This window comes from Triturus cristatus, chromosome 8 (genome assembly GCF_964204655.1).
Source record: "Triturus cristatus chromosome 8, aTriCri1.1, whole genome shotgun sequence".
In the NCBI taxonomy this organism is placed as follows: domain Eukaryota; kingdom Metazoa; phylum Chordata; class Amphibia; order Caudata; family Salamandridae; genus Triturus; species Triturus cristatus.
The window spans coordinates 87088497-87105121 of NC_140591.1; the positions used below are offsets into that span (position 1 = coordinate 87088497).

General features: G+C 44.8%; 1 protein-coding gene across 5 annotated transcripts in view; it reads right to left on the minus strand.

The window, feature by feature from the left end:
* Nucleotides 1-2519: 2519 nt before the first annotated feature.
* ZDHHC23 (zDHHC palmitoyltransferase 23) overlaps nucleotides 2520-16625 on the minus strand; it is a 253237-nt gene continuing 239131 nt past the window's right edge. For 3 of the 5 annotated variants that reach the window (XM_085621069.1, XM_085621070.1, XM_085621071.1), the window contains exons 5-6: nucleotides 6487-6546; nucleotides 2520-6090 (exon numbers count right to left, since the gene is read on the minus strand). In XM_085621069.1, coding sequence (XP_085477195.1) covers nucleotides 5823-6090; nucleotides 6487-6546 — 328 coding nt within the window. In that variant the 3' untranslated portion in view covers nucleotides 2520-5822. The remainder of the gene's footprint in view (nucleotides 6091-6486; nucleotides 6547-16625) is intronic. The other 2 variants (XM_085621072.1, XM_085621073.1) reach the window with 1 other exon arrangement.

Genomic DNA, 16625 nt, shown 5'->3' on the forward strand with positions numbered 1-16625 from the left:
GGGTGGCATGGGTGGAGGGGTAGTAACAAAGGGGAGGAGTAGTCCCTTTGGACAATTTGGAGAACTGCGCAGTCTGATGTTATCAACCTCCAGTGGTGCAGGTGATGGCATATTCTGCCTCCCACTGGTTGCCCAAGATGGTTGGAGGGTGAACTAAAGAGGTTTGGAGCTGCCTGACCCCTGGGTATGGGGGTACCACGTACTTGGCCATGCAGAGGCAGGAGACCTGGTGTGCAGTGGTGGTTGGGTAGGTAAGGACGTGGCTGCGAAAGGCTGACCGAGGTTGGCGGGGGCCATAGAAAGGCCAAGAACCTGGCTATCCTTGAAGGGCTGCAACCTTGTCTATGAAGAGATGGGAGCCATCAAAGGGCATATCCATAAGCGAACCTTGGACATCTCCTGAAAAGACAGTTGTTCTTATCCAGGCATGGTGCCGTAAGGTCACTGAAGAAGAAATCGTTCTGCCTAGCGAGTAGGTTGTATCCAGCCCACATCTGATCGTGAACTTGGCTGCATCTCTCCAGTCTGGCATAGCTTGGAATAGTATGGCCTATATCTCCTCCAGGACCATGGTAGACAGCACCTGCGAACTGAATCACACAGTGCATGGGAGTAACAGCCCAAAAGCCCTGCAGTGTTCACGGACTGCAGACCCAGGCTGGTGGAAGAAACATTTTCTTGCCTAAGGTGTCCAAGCCTTTTGTATTCTCCATCCGGTGGAGTAGTAGGGAATGTGCCAGGATTTAAGCGGGAAGAGGAGGCTTGGCCCACCAAGCTCTCTGGGATAGGGTGAGGCATAAGGAAATTGGGATCCCCGGGGCAGGGAGGGGCAGGGTAGGGCGATGGCAGCAGGCAATTGTCCTGTTTACAGGAGCTCCTGTGCTGGGCCTCAAGCAGGCAATCCGTAAGGTATTAATTAAAAAGGAGAATCGATTTCAAGCGGATCACTCCCGGTTGAAGCACATGTCAAGACGTTAGTCTTGTCTGCCACTGAGGGCAGGTTAAGGACCAGGACCTTGGGCACCCTTCTCACCACCATAGCAAAAGAAGCTGCCTCCTCCATAGCCACAGTAGGAGGAGAGACCATGGCAGCATCTGGAGAGGTGTTCAGTCCACTGGTGTTCACCAATTCCTCACACCAGCCCATGCAGAGGTATAGGGGCTAGTATCCCTCAGGGTCCAGTGGCCCTCCCATTCCTCCCCAGGCCTAGCCCCAGGCGCCAGTTGGCGCCCCTTCTGCTCCATGTTTAAGTTAGGGATGAGAATGGGAAGGGACGCCGTTGGCATCAGGACTGGTGTCATGGACGGTCGAGGTGGTACGACCAGCCCCAGTCAATCTATCCATGGATCCAAGTCGCACGACTGGCACTGGGGCAGACCTGCTGGTGGGAAACCAGTAGGGGCCCCTCACAAACCCATGGGCCCAAAGTCACGCCAGTGGGACTGGTCGCCCAACTATGAGATGCATGGTCTCATAAAATTCACGAAGGTGGGCAAGGGTCCCTCTTGCTGCCGGAACCTTGGGGAGGCAAGCAGCCTGCCCAGGCGCATGCTCAACCACAGAGCCAGGCCTTAAAAGAAAATGCTCCCTTGTCTCGTCGGATGACTTTGAAGGATGGGGTGAAGTCGGAGACCTCTTTGACTTCTTACTTTTCTTCTTTTTGTAGAACTTACCCGAATTCCTGGATGATTTCGACTGCGATGAAGATCGATGGCTCCGCGATCGATCATGGGACTTTCCTTTGATTGGGATCGAGACCGTTGTAATGTCGAGCGGGAAGGAGCTGGAGGGACCACAACCTCAAGGACTTGGGGTGCATGGCGTGGCATTGACGCAGAACTTCGCGACGTGGTCACACTCCAGGCACCAGAGACAAACAAGATGCACGTCTGTTATCGACATCTGTTGGTGGCTTTCGCCGAAGGGCTCTCTCCGGATCTACACTGACTGGCGCGGAAAGCAAAGAACTGACATCAGCCCTCCAGTGGTGACGCCTATATAGGCACTGCGCACATCAGTACCGGCACGGATGATGCCGCACGCATCCGAACTACGACACCTATTGGTACTGCTCACATAAAATTTCCAGATCCAACCCGATGCCTGGATGCAATTCTAAGGTAAGAAATATGCGTCTAGAAGTCTATATCAGATAGCTATATTTAAGCTCTGCGCTTTTTCCGATGCCCCTAAAATTTCAGAGAAAACATGACAGAACAGAAAAAATGGCAAGAAGACTTGTATAAAACGATGTATATACAGAGACTTTACAAGTGCTAAACACAGCTTCAAGCTTTCACTCAGTCCTTTACCCACAGGCATAAGATCACAAGAAACAGTGACCCAAGTGCATTATAGGTTCCTTGTTAGATCATTCAGTAACAAGAAGGTGCATTCATCCATCTACCACTACTTCACATGTGCAACGCATCACCATGCTTTTCACTACCAATCGAGACAGCCACGCTGTTAGTAAGCCTTGTTACATAGAGAACAAACACCATGGAACACATTATGATTTTTGTAAAAAGTGATATTACATGACTGTTTTGTACTCAAAAGAGACTCTGGAACTGAGTGAGAGAGAACTGACAGAACACCACAAGCCTCAAATGGACATCTTGGTTCAGTGATTCACATACTTTGAGAAATCTTAGAGATCTTGTTTTGGATCTTTTCCCCACAAGTCTGCAACCCCCACAAGTCAGCAACCTCCACAGGATCTGTCTAGAAAATAGTTATTAGTCGTAAGGGTGAGACACTCATACTAACATTTATAATAGATCCACCACAGGCACAGCCACCACATCCTCCTACAGGCAGTATTCCTTCCAGCAACAACAGGAGTAATTTGTGGCACCGATGTGCATGCCCATTCCATCATGTTGAGAAGTTGAAAAGGGGCTGGAGGATTGAAACATCAATGCCCCTTCATCCTCTGGTATATTTTTTATCTAAGAGGCTGACTAGATAAACAGTGCTACATGCACCTCTTGATGGTTTTGGATATTAGAGGAGGTAAAAGTTCAGGAAGATCTTATAACCCATAATGATATTGGCTCTTTTTAAGGAGTTTCCTCACAGCTACTTCAGAAGGCTGATGGCAAACACCATCTTTTTAAGAGTAAGATTTTTCTTGCTAGCAATACTAAACCTGAGAAAGTGAATTATCAGTGAGAGAATTATAAAGACTTCAATCCGTTCAACTAAGGCCTTTACCTGCTTCCAGCTTCACCCACTGTCACAGGGGCTTGTAACGAGGAGATGGGGTCATGCAAAGAACGAGTCATAGAAATGCCGACAAAGTTGAAAAGGATGTCAAAAAATTAATAAAGAATGTGGTCACTGAAATTGCAGACTATTGAAGAAATGAAAGAGGACAGTAGGCCAATAAAGGGAGGTCCTCTGGAAAGAGAGGAAAGTTGTGGGAAGCATGCAGAAAAGAGGTATGTGGAGAATGTAGACAGATGAGATGTGGCAGTTAGCTGAGCAGGAGGCACCTAAAGGGCAGTACATAGAGGAATGTTATAGAAGTGTTGCAGAAGGATAAGGCTTGGACAGCTATACAGATAGTGGTAATGAATAGTGACTCAAATGGAGTAAGAAAGTATAGAGGGTGAAGGGTGGTGGACTACAGGACTAGGGCCGACAACGGCTCAGCAATTAATTGGGAACTCCAAAATCATTATTGTTGTAATAGCAGCCCCATACTGCACCAACAAGTTTTGAATAAGTTGTATTCTAAACCCATACTCATTACTCTGTCATACAACAGCAAAATGATAGATCACAGCTTGGTGGACAAGACCCAAAGGGGGAGGAGAACAGATCAGAATGATGGAAGTGTTGGCATGAAGGAAGGCAGGTGGTATAGGTAGGTGGAAGGTCTAAGGGAGGGGAGATAGGGAGGGGAGGTAGAGAGGGGTTCAGGAATGAGGGGGGGAATGAGGGGGGGGAAGGATTGTTGCTTTAGTACTGGTAAGTCGCTAAAATTGATGTTTCTTGAAGGAATTAACTAAATGTAAATAAAAATGTATTCAATCCCATACTAGCCTCCTTTTGATTTTGTACGCACGTTTCCTAGCACACTTGCAATTCTTAAGAGGAATGCATGAAATCGTTCTGTACTCCTGGTTTTGGTGTAGAAACCGGGAGCTTATCTGTAAACGTCCTCAAGTGTGCTTTCAGGGCTGCATTTGAACAGAGTCCCTGAAGATCCATCCACCTTTTAAGCACTAAAAGCAGCCAGCTAGGCAGGAGCAAAGAGCAGCCTAATCCTATTATTCAACATCATGATAAAATGATAAAGAATTATTCACAATGGTAACCTGTTCCACCCCCCCCACCCCATAGCTAATGTCAATGTGCATCCAACAAGAAGCAAGAAACTAGCAGACACTGTTAGTACAAATCTATTCACTGCGTACTAGTTGTGTTTTAACGCTTTGGGCAATCTCGTATGATCAGATCAGGCTGCTGTAAACAACTTTTGAGCAAAATAAAGACCCTTACGACTTGCCTATCTTTCGTTCCATAAGGAACTTACCAGTACAATGTTACAGACATGTTTCAGGATGGTCATGTGAAAAGAAGACAAAGATTTGTATGATTTGAGAGAATAAAACAAATGCAGACATTCCCGACACTGTAAAAGATGTCCCATGATAAGGAAGCAGAAGGATTGGACTACCGTTTGTTACAGTCACTGTATGAGCCAATTGCACCGGCTGCAGACACATTTATCGTTACACATCAACTGATCTCCTCATCTGAATGTCTGCGTGTTTTAAGGAGTTAAGCACCAAGATCACACTGTGGCAGTGAATCCCCACCTTACCAAGAAACATCTACACTACTACCCCTTTGCTACAGTTCTTAGGAAAGGGGTTTTGTGTACATGGCTAAAATCAGATTTCATTGTACAAGAGGAAAATCTGGCTAGATTTACTTTCTCTAGTGTGCCAAAGGAGGACAGAAGGGGAAGACACGAAGGTTCAGGCAAGGACAAACACCACTGGTTGGATTGCTGCTACACAAGGATGTAGAAAATTAATCTTTGCTACCTTATCAGTGTGCTCAAAGGATAAGGTGGTAGTGACAGATTAAAAAACCCTTGGAAAAAATTAGCCCTTCTGCTTGACACGTCAAGCTTTAAAACTTCAAAATTCACACTGGAGCAAGCTGGTATTTGGTATCTCAATTTCTTAACAAAACATGATAGTATGATGCTGAACTGTGTTGATCTTCTGTCAGTCGACAGAGTGCTTGGACACAGTTTATGTGGAAGAAGCAATGTCTCGTACTAAGAAGTTATGCAATGCCACTGAATAGTGTAAAGTGCTAGTAAAGAGCAAAACAGTTAAGGTGCTTCTTAGAGATTTCATACAACATCAGATCAGTGCCTTCTTAAAGAACAACATCGTCCAATGAATAAAGATTTCCAAAGGTGTTCAGCCAACCTTGCTCCAAGTTAACTGACTGTTCAGTTTGTCTTCAAATATAAAACATTAAGACACTCATTTGTGAATGGACAGGTAAACCCTGCTAGGATAAAATGAAGGAGGCTGAGGACAGTGACAAAGATCATTCAGAATCTTGGGTCTAAATCGAAGACGCTGCATTTTTTAAGGAGAGGTGAAATTGGGAGTATACTTTGAGTATAAATAGAGATAAATTGAATACTGATATATTATTCTACTCTATAATCACTGCACTCCTACCAGTACAGTAGTGTGGTCTACAGACACGGTGGCTTGCACATTTGTTTAGAAGAAAGATGTCGGCCAAGCCAAGCCGTAGGGTTAACACCTCTGAGTGAACATCAGACAATATCCAAAATGTTGTTCTGCTGGGCATGTTGGCCCAAGTTTAAAAACTGCATCCAGTTCTGGAAGAACCCACGGTTGTATAGGCCAGTGTCCACGATCAGGCCCCAAAGGTACCTGTGGCCGGTTTTGTCTCGCAAGGCCATTCGAGCTTCCCTCTCAGTCACATTGTAGCTGACGTTCAATAGCTGGACCATAAAAATGTAGGTCATGGCGGCTGTGACGATCGCGCAGTACCATGTGCAGGTGAAGGCCAGGGCCGAGCTGGGCAGGAAAGAAGAGCAAAAGATCAACACATTTCATCTGTAGTTCAAAGCAACCATGTAAAAAACGAATTTCAATCTAAACTTCATTGCTTCAACAAAGGGTCACTACTTGGTTCAATTTATTGATACACCAATACCAACACACAAGCTCAGAAAGTTATGTACAACATAAAAAATATATACCATTCACAGTATTTGAAAAACCTTCATAAAGCTGTTTTGAAATTTAGAGTCCACAGCATATGGCTTGTTGAGCAATTAACCTTAGATATGACTTATTTTTAACTAGTGAAACATTAACAACCCGTATACCTATCACTATGCCAAAACGAAAAGCCCATGTTAAAGGTCATGCATTAATTTTAGAGTTGCCTGAACGTGAAAAAAGTAGTACCGTAATCTTTCAGTTGTCTTTCTGTTCATCTCCAAAATCATATGGCATTCTGACATCAAACTAAACAGGTGAATTGGAAATGCACAGATTCAGAAAAATATAAGATATAGGCAAAGGTAGAGTTTAGAGATACACAGCATTCACCCACGTCAATTAATAGTATTAATTCAGACAAATATGCAGTACATTCAGACTCTTTCCAGACTCGTGTGGCTACTAACTGCAACACATGCCACATTCACACGCTAGTCATTGAAGGCACAATCAATAAGGGCCTATTTGTTGTGTTCTTGCTGGGCAGGAGGTGCGCAAGGGTGCACAGTGACACACAGGAAACACTGGTGCTTGAACAGCTTGTCAGTGACAACCCAAATAATTATCTGCCAAGGGCCTACTCATATCGGAACTAGCCTTCCTTCAACACGTGAGTTTCCTCTTCTGCCTGTCCATCTCCGCCCCCGCATCCTGTCCTTGTCCCTGCCCAGGAAGTCTGTTCCGGTCTCTATGTACTTGACTGCTAACTCTTTCTGCAGCTTAGCTAGGGTGTGGTAACATTGTATCTTACTCCAACTTGGAAACAGCAGTGACATTCCTTCAATTAGTTGAGTTGGAGTCCTGCGATTTCTCTCTAGTGTGTGTTGTGTCACACTGGTACCTTCTGAGCGATGTGGCTCCCTTGTGAGTTCTTCTTCATTCTTCCATTCTGTGTCCATTCTTGTGTTGGCATCCTCTTCGTCACGCAGTAGATGGTAAGGCAATGAAGCGTGAAATGTTCGGTGTTATTTGCTGGTCTCCATTCTTGGCGGTCATTATAATCGTTCCTTTCCTTACGCCCACTTGCAGATGGATCATAGCTGGTGTTGATCTTCCAGGCTTGTTGATGTTTCACTCTGGATGTCTGAAAACGTGGCTCGTCTTCAAGCATTTGTGTGCTCTTTCACTCACCCTTTAGCCTCTCTATCGAGAGCACTTATCCTGGCAGCGGATGTCTGTTTATACTGGTTGAGCCTTTGGTTACAGCTCTATGTCCTGGTTCTCAGCCATAAACAAGCTGTGCGGGGCACTGTCATGATTATGTGTGATGTGTTTCAATACGCCTGTGGGACTGTGTTAAGCGCTTAAGTGGCAGGTGTTCACTTGTGTCCATAACTACAATCACATATTAGCCTGATTCAGTGGCCCAAAGAAATGGACAACAATGGTGTTCAAGACGCCTTCTGGTAGAGGAGTCATCCGGAGTGGTGGTGGATCCTTCAATAACAAGTTGGCACTGATGACATTTTCTTAGTGTCTTTCACCATTTGATCCGGTTGTAAAAAACACATGCTGTCTCGAAGGGCTCTTTTGGTCGCTATTAACCCTCTGTGTCCTTCATTGACCAGGACCTTTTTGGTGTCTGTAACTAATATGCCTCACGTGTTATAATCAACTCTTTGTGGATTTGAGGGTACTCTATACCTGGGTGAGCTTTCATCGATGTTTCTCCACTGTCTTAACTGTGTCAATGTTTTCACTTCTGTCAGTGTGTAGTCTGCACGAGGGGCTTTGTCGATGTTGTTTAGCTAGTGGTGTAGCTCAACTCATTACTAAATTTAAGTACTCTTCAGCTGATGATGGTGCTCTCTTGATGGCGAGTGTGTACCAGGACATGTAATCTGCTGGGTTGTCATGTTTTCCTGGTTTGTGCAATATTGAGTACGAGCATTCTTGCAGGTGAATTCTCCATCACTCAATTTTCAGTGGCATTTTTCCTTTGAGATTTCTAAAGATTGTTGTAAGTGACCGAAAGTATTCAGGAAATATTTTAACATGCTAAACGTGTGACAGTGCTCAAATGTCCACACCACTGCCATGCCTCCTTTCTCTGCTTGAGAGTATGATCTGACGTCCAACAGGCTTCAGTTAGCATAGGACCCAATCGAATGGTGCCCTTCATTAGGGCATTATTATGCTAGGATGCCTCTTAGACCTACTGGACTACATGTTGGTGACCCACTGCTGACTCTTCTTTTGATTTCTTGAAATGCTTGTTCACGTGCCAGGGTCCATTCAAACTGGAGTCCTGGTTTTGTCCAGGGTATGCCCAGGCGTGGAGCTTGAGCCTGCTACGCCACCAAATTCAAGCTACACTGGCTGATGAAGAGTGATACCCCGAAACCGGTTCCAGGATGCTTGTTTCTGGTCCAGGGAGGTCCTGGCATGGCAGTTCAGGCTGGACTGTTCCCATGGGGAGCATGGTAAAGACTGATTTGCACATGGCTGGGTCTAAACTGGAATGGTGCGGTGTGCAAAAAAACAATGGATTTAACACAGACCTGTGCCTGGGGGTGAATGTTTGATTTTTTCAGCATTCAGTCCATCTGTTCTTTTTGCAGATGTTTCATTTAATCCTGTGATTTGCATTAGTTCTGGTCTCATGATTTGATTCGAAGATGCGACTGTACAATTTAAGTTGTGTTTTGTGATCTCACATTTGGCTGGGTTCAGGGTTAGATTGGCTCTTCTGAGTGCTTGGCATACTTGTCCTAAAGCATAGTTGTGTTCTTCGGTTATGGATCCGAATTCCAGGATGTCATCAATGTAGTTTGATCCACACAGAATTGGACTGATGACCCACTGAATGGCCTCTTGAAATATTTCCGCGACTGATGACTCTCTGAAGCAGAGTCATTTGTATAGGGACAAGCCCAAGTGAGTGGTGAACTTTGTGATGTACCTCGAATTTTCATGTAGTTCTAGTTCTATAATCTTCATTGTGCGTAATATTTGCTTTTCATCTTTTTCTCAGGATTCTTCAATACAGTCTTCAACCTCGTACTGCCATTCCACTCATTTTGATCCTGTTGTGTTTTCAGAGGATAGAAATAGCTGGTCTGAAGGTCAGATGCAATGCTGAACCCCCTTCTGGGTTTTTCTCAGGATTCTTCAATACAGTCTTCAACCTCGTACTGCCATTCCACTCATTTTGATCCTGTTGTGTTTTCAGAGGATAGAAATAGCTGGTCTGAAGGTCAGATGCAATGCTGAACCCCCTTCTGGGTTTTGTCTTGGAAGACCTGATGCTCTTTGTTATTTAATTTTTATTTGCGTGATAGGTTTCGTTTTCGTCTTCGCTGCACTGTGTTAGCTGATTTTGGTGGTGTTTGCCTTCTAAATAGCTGTTCCAATATAAGGTCATCTTATCCTTGGCTTCGAATGGCGGTCTAAGTATTTCCAATGGGGCACCTTACTTTAAAATGGCAACCTCTGTGCTTTCAAAAGGGAACCTTACTTCAAGATGGGCCTCTATATTCTCAATGGGGTGCCTGGCCTTGAAATGGTAGCTTGCTTGTACTTAGAAAATGGAGATGACCGACATTAAAATGGTGGATATTTTGAGTTGCAGTCCCCACCGTTTGGAACTGCCTGGGGTGGCTCAGTTTGCGTTCTGCGCTGGTTCTGGTTACTTTGGCGACCTCTAGTTCAAGTTGCGATCTCTTTACGGTGGGACAAGGTATGCTGGCCATCCATTTGTTTGATGCGCTCTTTGGATTGCCACTGTGCCTTTCTACTTGAAGGTCCCAATTCCCGACCTTCATCACCAGTTATGTTCCTGCCAGGCTGGGGGTGTGCAATGACAAGCTGGTGAAATCCTATCTAATTACATACCAAGGGTCTACTCATATCAAAGCTATCCTACAATATATGTGTGGTCTTCTGCCTTTACTATTTTGCCCAGCTTCCTGTCCTTGCCCCCACTGGGAAGTTTGATCACCGATTTACTAGACTGCTAACTCCTTCTCCAGTTTGGCAACATTACATTAAGCTATTTACAAACTGCATTTTGTAGTATGTTTAGCAGTACTACAACATTACTACTGACATACTACAAAATACTATTCACTAACCTACGTGCTGCAGTCTCTGCCACCTCCTCTCCTATTTCTTCTGTGCAGAGTTCTCTGCAGACATACGCCTATGTTTGAGTAGCAAATGTGGGCGGGAAGGGGAGAGTGCCTGCAAAATGTGGAGTATTTACTGCTTCCAAACCCCCTCCCATTTAGCAGTAAGTGGAGCTAAGGAGGGGTTTAGGGAGGGGCATGCAGCCACTCTCAAAAGAGTAAGCCTATTCCTACCCACAAACTGCTCTTCTAAAGTTACTAAAGCCAAAAAGGACCCAAAAAAGTGGTAAATGTACTCCAGCTCAGAGTCCAGCCCACACATGGCCAACTAGTGCCATTGCAACACCTTCCTATAGAAAATAATGAAGGTAGCGACTTAAAATAACACTGCATAGAAAATAATCATAAAATATTTTATATTGACTACCTAAAATATATATAAATGAAATTTACTTTAAAATAAAATCACATAAAAATGATTTTATTTTAAAATATTTGTATGACATTTTTACTTTAAAAGTAAATGTAACTTTACTTTTTTTAAAGACACACCAATGTAAATGAATTACATACATACTTTTAATACATAACACATCAATATAAACATTTTGATTTAGGTGAGATTTTGGAAGGATCATGGAAGTTTTCCCATTCAAAAGTTCCTGGAGGCTGGGAAATGTAAATTTGATGAGGAAAAAATGTATAATCAGATTGTTACCATTAGTGGTTAGGTAGCAAAAGCCAATGAAACTTTCAGAAGACTAAATCGCAGATGCTCGGGCCAATGAATAAAGAGCTTTTGTAAATTCTTGGTGTGAATGAGTTTTATACTAAAGCTATGAGGCAATTTTGCCATGCACAAAAAAGTACAATATTATAATGCCCACTTAACATCTCCAAGTCAAAAGAGAAAGTGTGAAGCTGTCCTTTCTGCCAACAGCTCTTATACCCCTCCTAGGAGGATAATCCCTATAAAATGGGAAGTTGTTGACAACACCCATGCCTTCCTGGGCATGGGTGTTGTCACCTAAAATCAGGTGCGCCAGGTGCAAACATGTAAAGTGGACCCTATCAGGAAGAAAGCGCTGTTCTCTGGACAGCCGCGAACTCATGCTGCCCCAGGGCAGCATATTCAAGAGAAATACGGAGCAGCTCTTTAAAAGCTGCTCCGTGTTTCCTTCTGCAGGCGGCAACCCAGCTGCACTTTTAAAAGGGATTAGAGATCCCCTTGCAGGGGGGTGAAAAGAGTGACTGCTTCCGCCTGCAAGGGGATGTCGGTGGGGTCCTTGGGACTCCATTTCGTCCCGTTAAAGGGCTGCATTTAGAAGGGGCACTAAAAATGGCCACCTTTTTGTGGGGTGCCTTCTAAAAGCACGTTTGCCTCTGCGCCCATGTCGGTTAAACGGTGCGGGCACAGAGGCATAGTGACTTCCTCATTTGAATGGGGGCCACAACTCCATGCAAATGAGGGAACGCCCTCTAATGATAGCACTGGCGCTATATGTTCGCCAGCACTATCTATTACAAAAGGAGCCGCAAAAGCATCCGCGGCCCCTTCTGTAATACTAAAGTGCCCCCAGGGCACATAAGGCAGGCGCAAGCGCCCACTGCGCCCCCGGGCCACTTCTTTAATACGGCCCCAAAATGCCAAGACCATTCTTGTGGATTGCCTGTCTGGTTGCGGAAGGGCCCTGCTTTTGGATATTACTGTTAGAGGTGCATGAACACTCGGATTAGCACAGTGAACACCCTATACACACCCAGCCGCCAGAGCCCAGATTTAACGTGGCCAAAGACTTTTGCCAATTTGATAATGTTCTGACATGGCATTTTACGCCTGTTTGCAAAAAAGTAAACAGGAACTGCCTCAAAAAGTGGCTAGAGTTGGACCTGGGAACTTTTATCTCATTGGTTAGGGAATGTCCAGGAGTCATCTTTACACAATAGCTGGTACCAGGCATAAATGTGGGACAGATGAACACTTTCTGGACCTACTGAAGATCAGAAGAGGACTAAACCTGCTGTCTGTGATCTGAGAGAAGCCCTGAAGGACTAGGCCTCTTCCCTCTTGTACACAAGACAAATAAGCGGACTGAAAGAGTCAGTTGGCTGATCTGCTATGTGGCTACAGAAGGCAACAAGATGCAAGAGGCCTTTTCCTGGAAGTACCCAGTTGACCAGTGTCATCTGGACCCAGACTAGACCCTACTGTTGGCCTCTGTCTGACAGCATGCAAGACTTAAAAAGCCTAATTTGAGGCCCTGGGGAGCTTTAGAGGTGCACTCCTGTGGTTGGATGGGATGAAGACTAACTCAGAAGGTAAAATCTTTTACCAGAATGAACCTGTTTGGTGCTACCACCCTTTCCCCATCGTGCCTGTCCTTAAATTGCACCTAGGTCCCAGTCTACGGCAACCACGAACTCATTGGCTGTTATACGTAAAACTTTAAAAATGTCTATCTTCAGTCCTCTTATTGAATTTTTGCTATTTTGTTAATGAAATTTTACTCTTTTTTTCAGACTCCATTTAGCATTTTTATTGTTTTGCAGTTTCACTTTATTACTGTTTTGGTACTGCATTAATACTTTATACATTGCCCTAAATTAAGCCTTTCTGGTCTGTGCCAAAGCTACCAGGGAGTTGAGCTCAGGTTGTTTTAGAGACTTTGAGGTTTCACGCTGTCAGGAGTTGTGGTTCTTCCTTGATGCTTGAGGTGGGCAATCGCTCACCGCAAACAATTAAATTCCCTACATGCAGATACTTAGTAAAATATATAAACATTACCATTTTGTTACAGTTCTAGTAATCACAACTAAATGGGCCACTAGACATACCATACAGCCAAAAACAAATGGTGGATTTTTAAAATGTGTGCTAAAAGTTTAATTCTCACTATCACAAAACCAATCTCCAGCAATATTCATAGTTCTATTAATGGTAAGCAGTGCAACACCTGTCTAAGCAGGTTCATGTTTTCAAACTAAATCGTCATGCAAACCAAACAAGCCTTTCCCTGAATAGTGAGCATTCTTGATTGGTATAAATATTTAGTTGCAAAAAGATGATCGCGGAAGGCAGCTGGGGTGGGGCAGGGGAGTAGGTGGTTGGCAGGGGGTGGTGGAATAAGGGCAGCTGTCAACATTCCGCTGCAACAGGTTTGCAACCTGAGGAAGCGGTCTGCAGTCCAAACCCTGCTTCACTGACACGTTATGACAGAGAGGCTCTGGTGCAGTTTGCAAAGATACAGTTCTGGTCCTCCTAGGTACATAAAACTGTGCAGGCAAAAGAGGACTGATTCAGCTGACAACGTCCCCTGAAGCACAGTTCGCAACAGTTAACAGGGCAAAGAGGCAACTATCACTTACCCTGGACCGCAGGATAGTGTATGCCAAGAATGGAGTGCTGGGGCAGCTGCTGACTTTAAGGCCTCTTTCAGCTTCATCTTGGGACACTTGACAGCTAGGCCAGTGCTATGTTGATTCTGAACTTCCTTGTGCTTTGAAATGGTTTAGGCGCTAAAGAGGATCATGACATCTAACAAATTCCTGTCAGCTGCTCCAAGCCCACTTCACCTTCATTTTGTTCTTTCAAAAGATGCAGGGACATTTAATAGTTTGTACCCTGTTTGCAACTACACACATTGTAGTGGGATAGCCGTCACCTGTCCTGGCCCTCTCTGGTCTGCAAAACAGTACAGGCAAGGGAGGACTCCGGCAGCTGACACCAGCTATGATAAGCTTTTCATAGCTGTTAACAGGGCGTCAGTTAGCTATCTGTTGTGCTTGGCCTACCTCGCCCTCATTTTTAGGTTGTGCGTCAGCATGCATGCGCCGTTTGTAAGACAGGTTGTATTCACTATACAGACCAAAATCCCGCTTGCTGCTTACTATAGGTTGATTCCAGTGCAGCTCTTCTTTGCAGCCTAATTGGTTCCCAACCCGATACATCACTTCTGTTTTGTTGTTCAAGCGCACCACTCAACTACCGACTGATTTCCATTGATTAGTGGCAGTTTGCCTTAACGTTGTACTATTTTTTCTACGACCCTCACATTCCCCCTGCCTTCCATTTATCATAATTTTTTTTTATGTACTGCCAAGCACTTCTAGCGCGGCACACTGTGATTTCAAGGCTCTGTTTTGGAGCCCGCTTTCATATTTACAACGTGGGCACAGCTGGTTATGTTTGAGCACAGCAATTGCTTTCATATTTGCTTTTAAAATACCATGACATCCACTTCACAGGCCACCATGCACACAACATTTATGTGTAGGAGCGCCGTGCTTTGTTAGAGTAGGGCACCCGCTTTTACATTTACAAAAGCAATTACTCGAAGTCTCGTTTTTTCTTGTCAGCAGGTTGGGGAGTGGCTAAGTAGCATGCAGGCAGTGGGTTACAGCTCACGTCTATGGGTAGGAGGGGGCTCTCAGCCTACCTGAATCACACAGTTAAGGCTTCCTCCCGCCAATGTGCAGCTCTCTCCATGGACACTTTACATACTCTACACTCTCTGGGTATGTCATGTGAGGAAGGACGCCATCAATCTGAGTGCTATAATTCCGATATGGCGAAGTTGCTGGATGAGTGTGTGGTGTGAGACGGTGTCTAAAGCTGCACAGAGGTCCAGGGGGATTAGAGCTACCGTTTCTCCTCTATCCAGTATCGGATGTCGTCTGCTGCTGCGATGAGGGCTGTCTAAGTGATGTGGTTGGCCCTGAAGCCTGACTGGGATGGGTCAACTAGGTCGTTTCTTTCCAGATGTTTGGTGAGTTGGATATGGATGGCCTTCTCCAGGCCTTTGGCGGGGAACGGGAGGAGGGAGATTGGATGGTAGTTCTGTGAATCTTTTGGGTCTGCGATTGGTTTCTTGAAGAAGGGCCTGACCGCCACGTGCTTCCAAGCGTCGGTGAGAGTTGCACAAGTGCACTGGATTCTCACATTTTTGCTTTTGACTCAAAAAGCCCAGGGTGGAAATCAAATCAACAAAATTCACCCACTGATGGAAAGTCTGCCATGCATTAACATTCAGTTCTTTGTGCAGAACGTCAACTACAGCAATTCCTGTGGAGAAGACACTGGGTTTGTGAACTCCCTTATAAGTTTTGACCCTGTGCCATGTTGAATGGGTGAAGTTTCACCAAGGTAGGCACATGCTGGTCAAGACGAGTCCAAGTTATAAGGTACACAATTCTGAGTGCCTCGTAAAATGCTAGCACTCATGCATACTACTCTTTCATGGGTGTTGGAATTAAGGGGTTGATGGTAAAATTGAATGGTCAGATTTAATCCAATGGGTCAATTTCAGCAGGTAAAACCTGGCAAAATTTAGTGAGCGAAAAATGTTTGTAAATATCGGGACAAGCAGATGGTGCAGCAATGCATAGCATCATCACCATTTTGAGTTGATGCAGTCCACGGTCGTCATGAGTATCCATGGACTACAGCACACAGTCAATTTTATATTCCATTTGCAAGCTCATTGGGGAAGGGGAGGAGGACACTGAAGGATCCCAAACTGTGACCTGGGAAGTCAGGGTATGCACACTCTGCCCACATATGTATTTTATCCTTTGGGGATGTAGGGTCTTTGCCCCATATCCTGAAATTTCCTCTGCCAGAAAATGTTCAGGTCCACGCACTACACTTTAATTCCACTGCCCTGAAAAGCTTCATATGGAAAAAAAGGCTCTTTCATCGAATGAGAGCATTTTATCCTTCTGTGGAAATCTGAAATAATTTCTGTTAGCATAAGCTGAAGCCATCTTGGTAGTGGCATCCATTTTGTTGGCTTTGTATTTCTCCCATCCTCTGCTGCGCGTCTTTTTCCCTGCCTATTTTAGTTGACTCCCTGACTCAGCTAAAAGCAATGTGCATGCTAAAAGTTTGTAGCTGCCAGAACACCTGGTCTCAGACTCAACTGTCAATCATTTACTGCTGCCATAAGCACTCCTGCTCACCCTCTCACTTTGCTGACTAAGTGATCTCCCATCTGCCTATGTTTGCCGGTAACAATTCCTGTGTAGGCTTGTACCTTCTATTTGTATCCACATGCTTACCAGTTCAGAAAAAGATGTATATAAAGCCTGTGTTCTGTGACTTCAATGTACTACCTCAGGCAGCACTTGAGAGAGTTGTGTGGATGTGGTCCCACTCCTGAGTGATTAATAAACGTGTTATTTATTCCCAACTCCAGTGCTGATCTCTACTTTGTTGGTTTTTGAACCGTGGACAAAACGGTGACCCTGCACCAATGTACC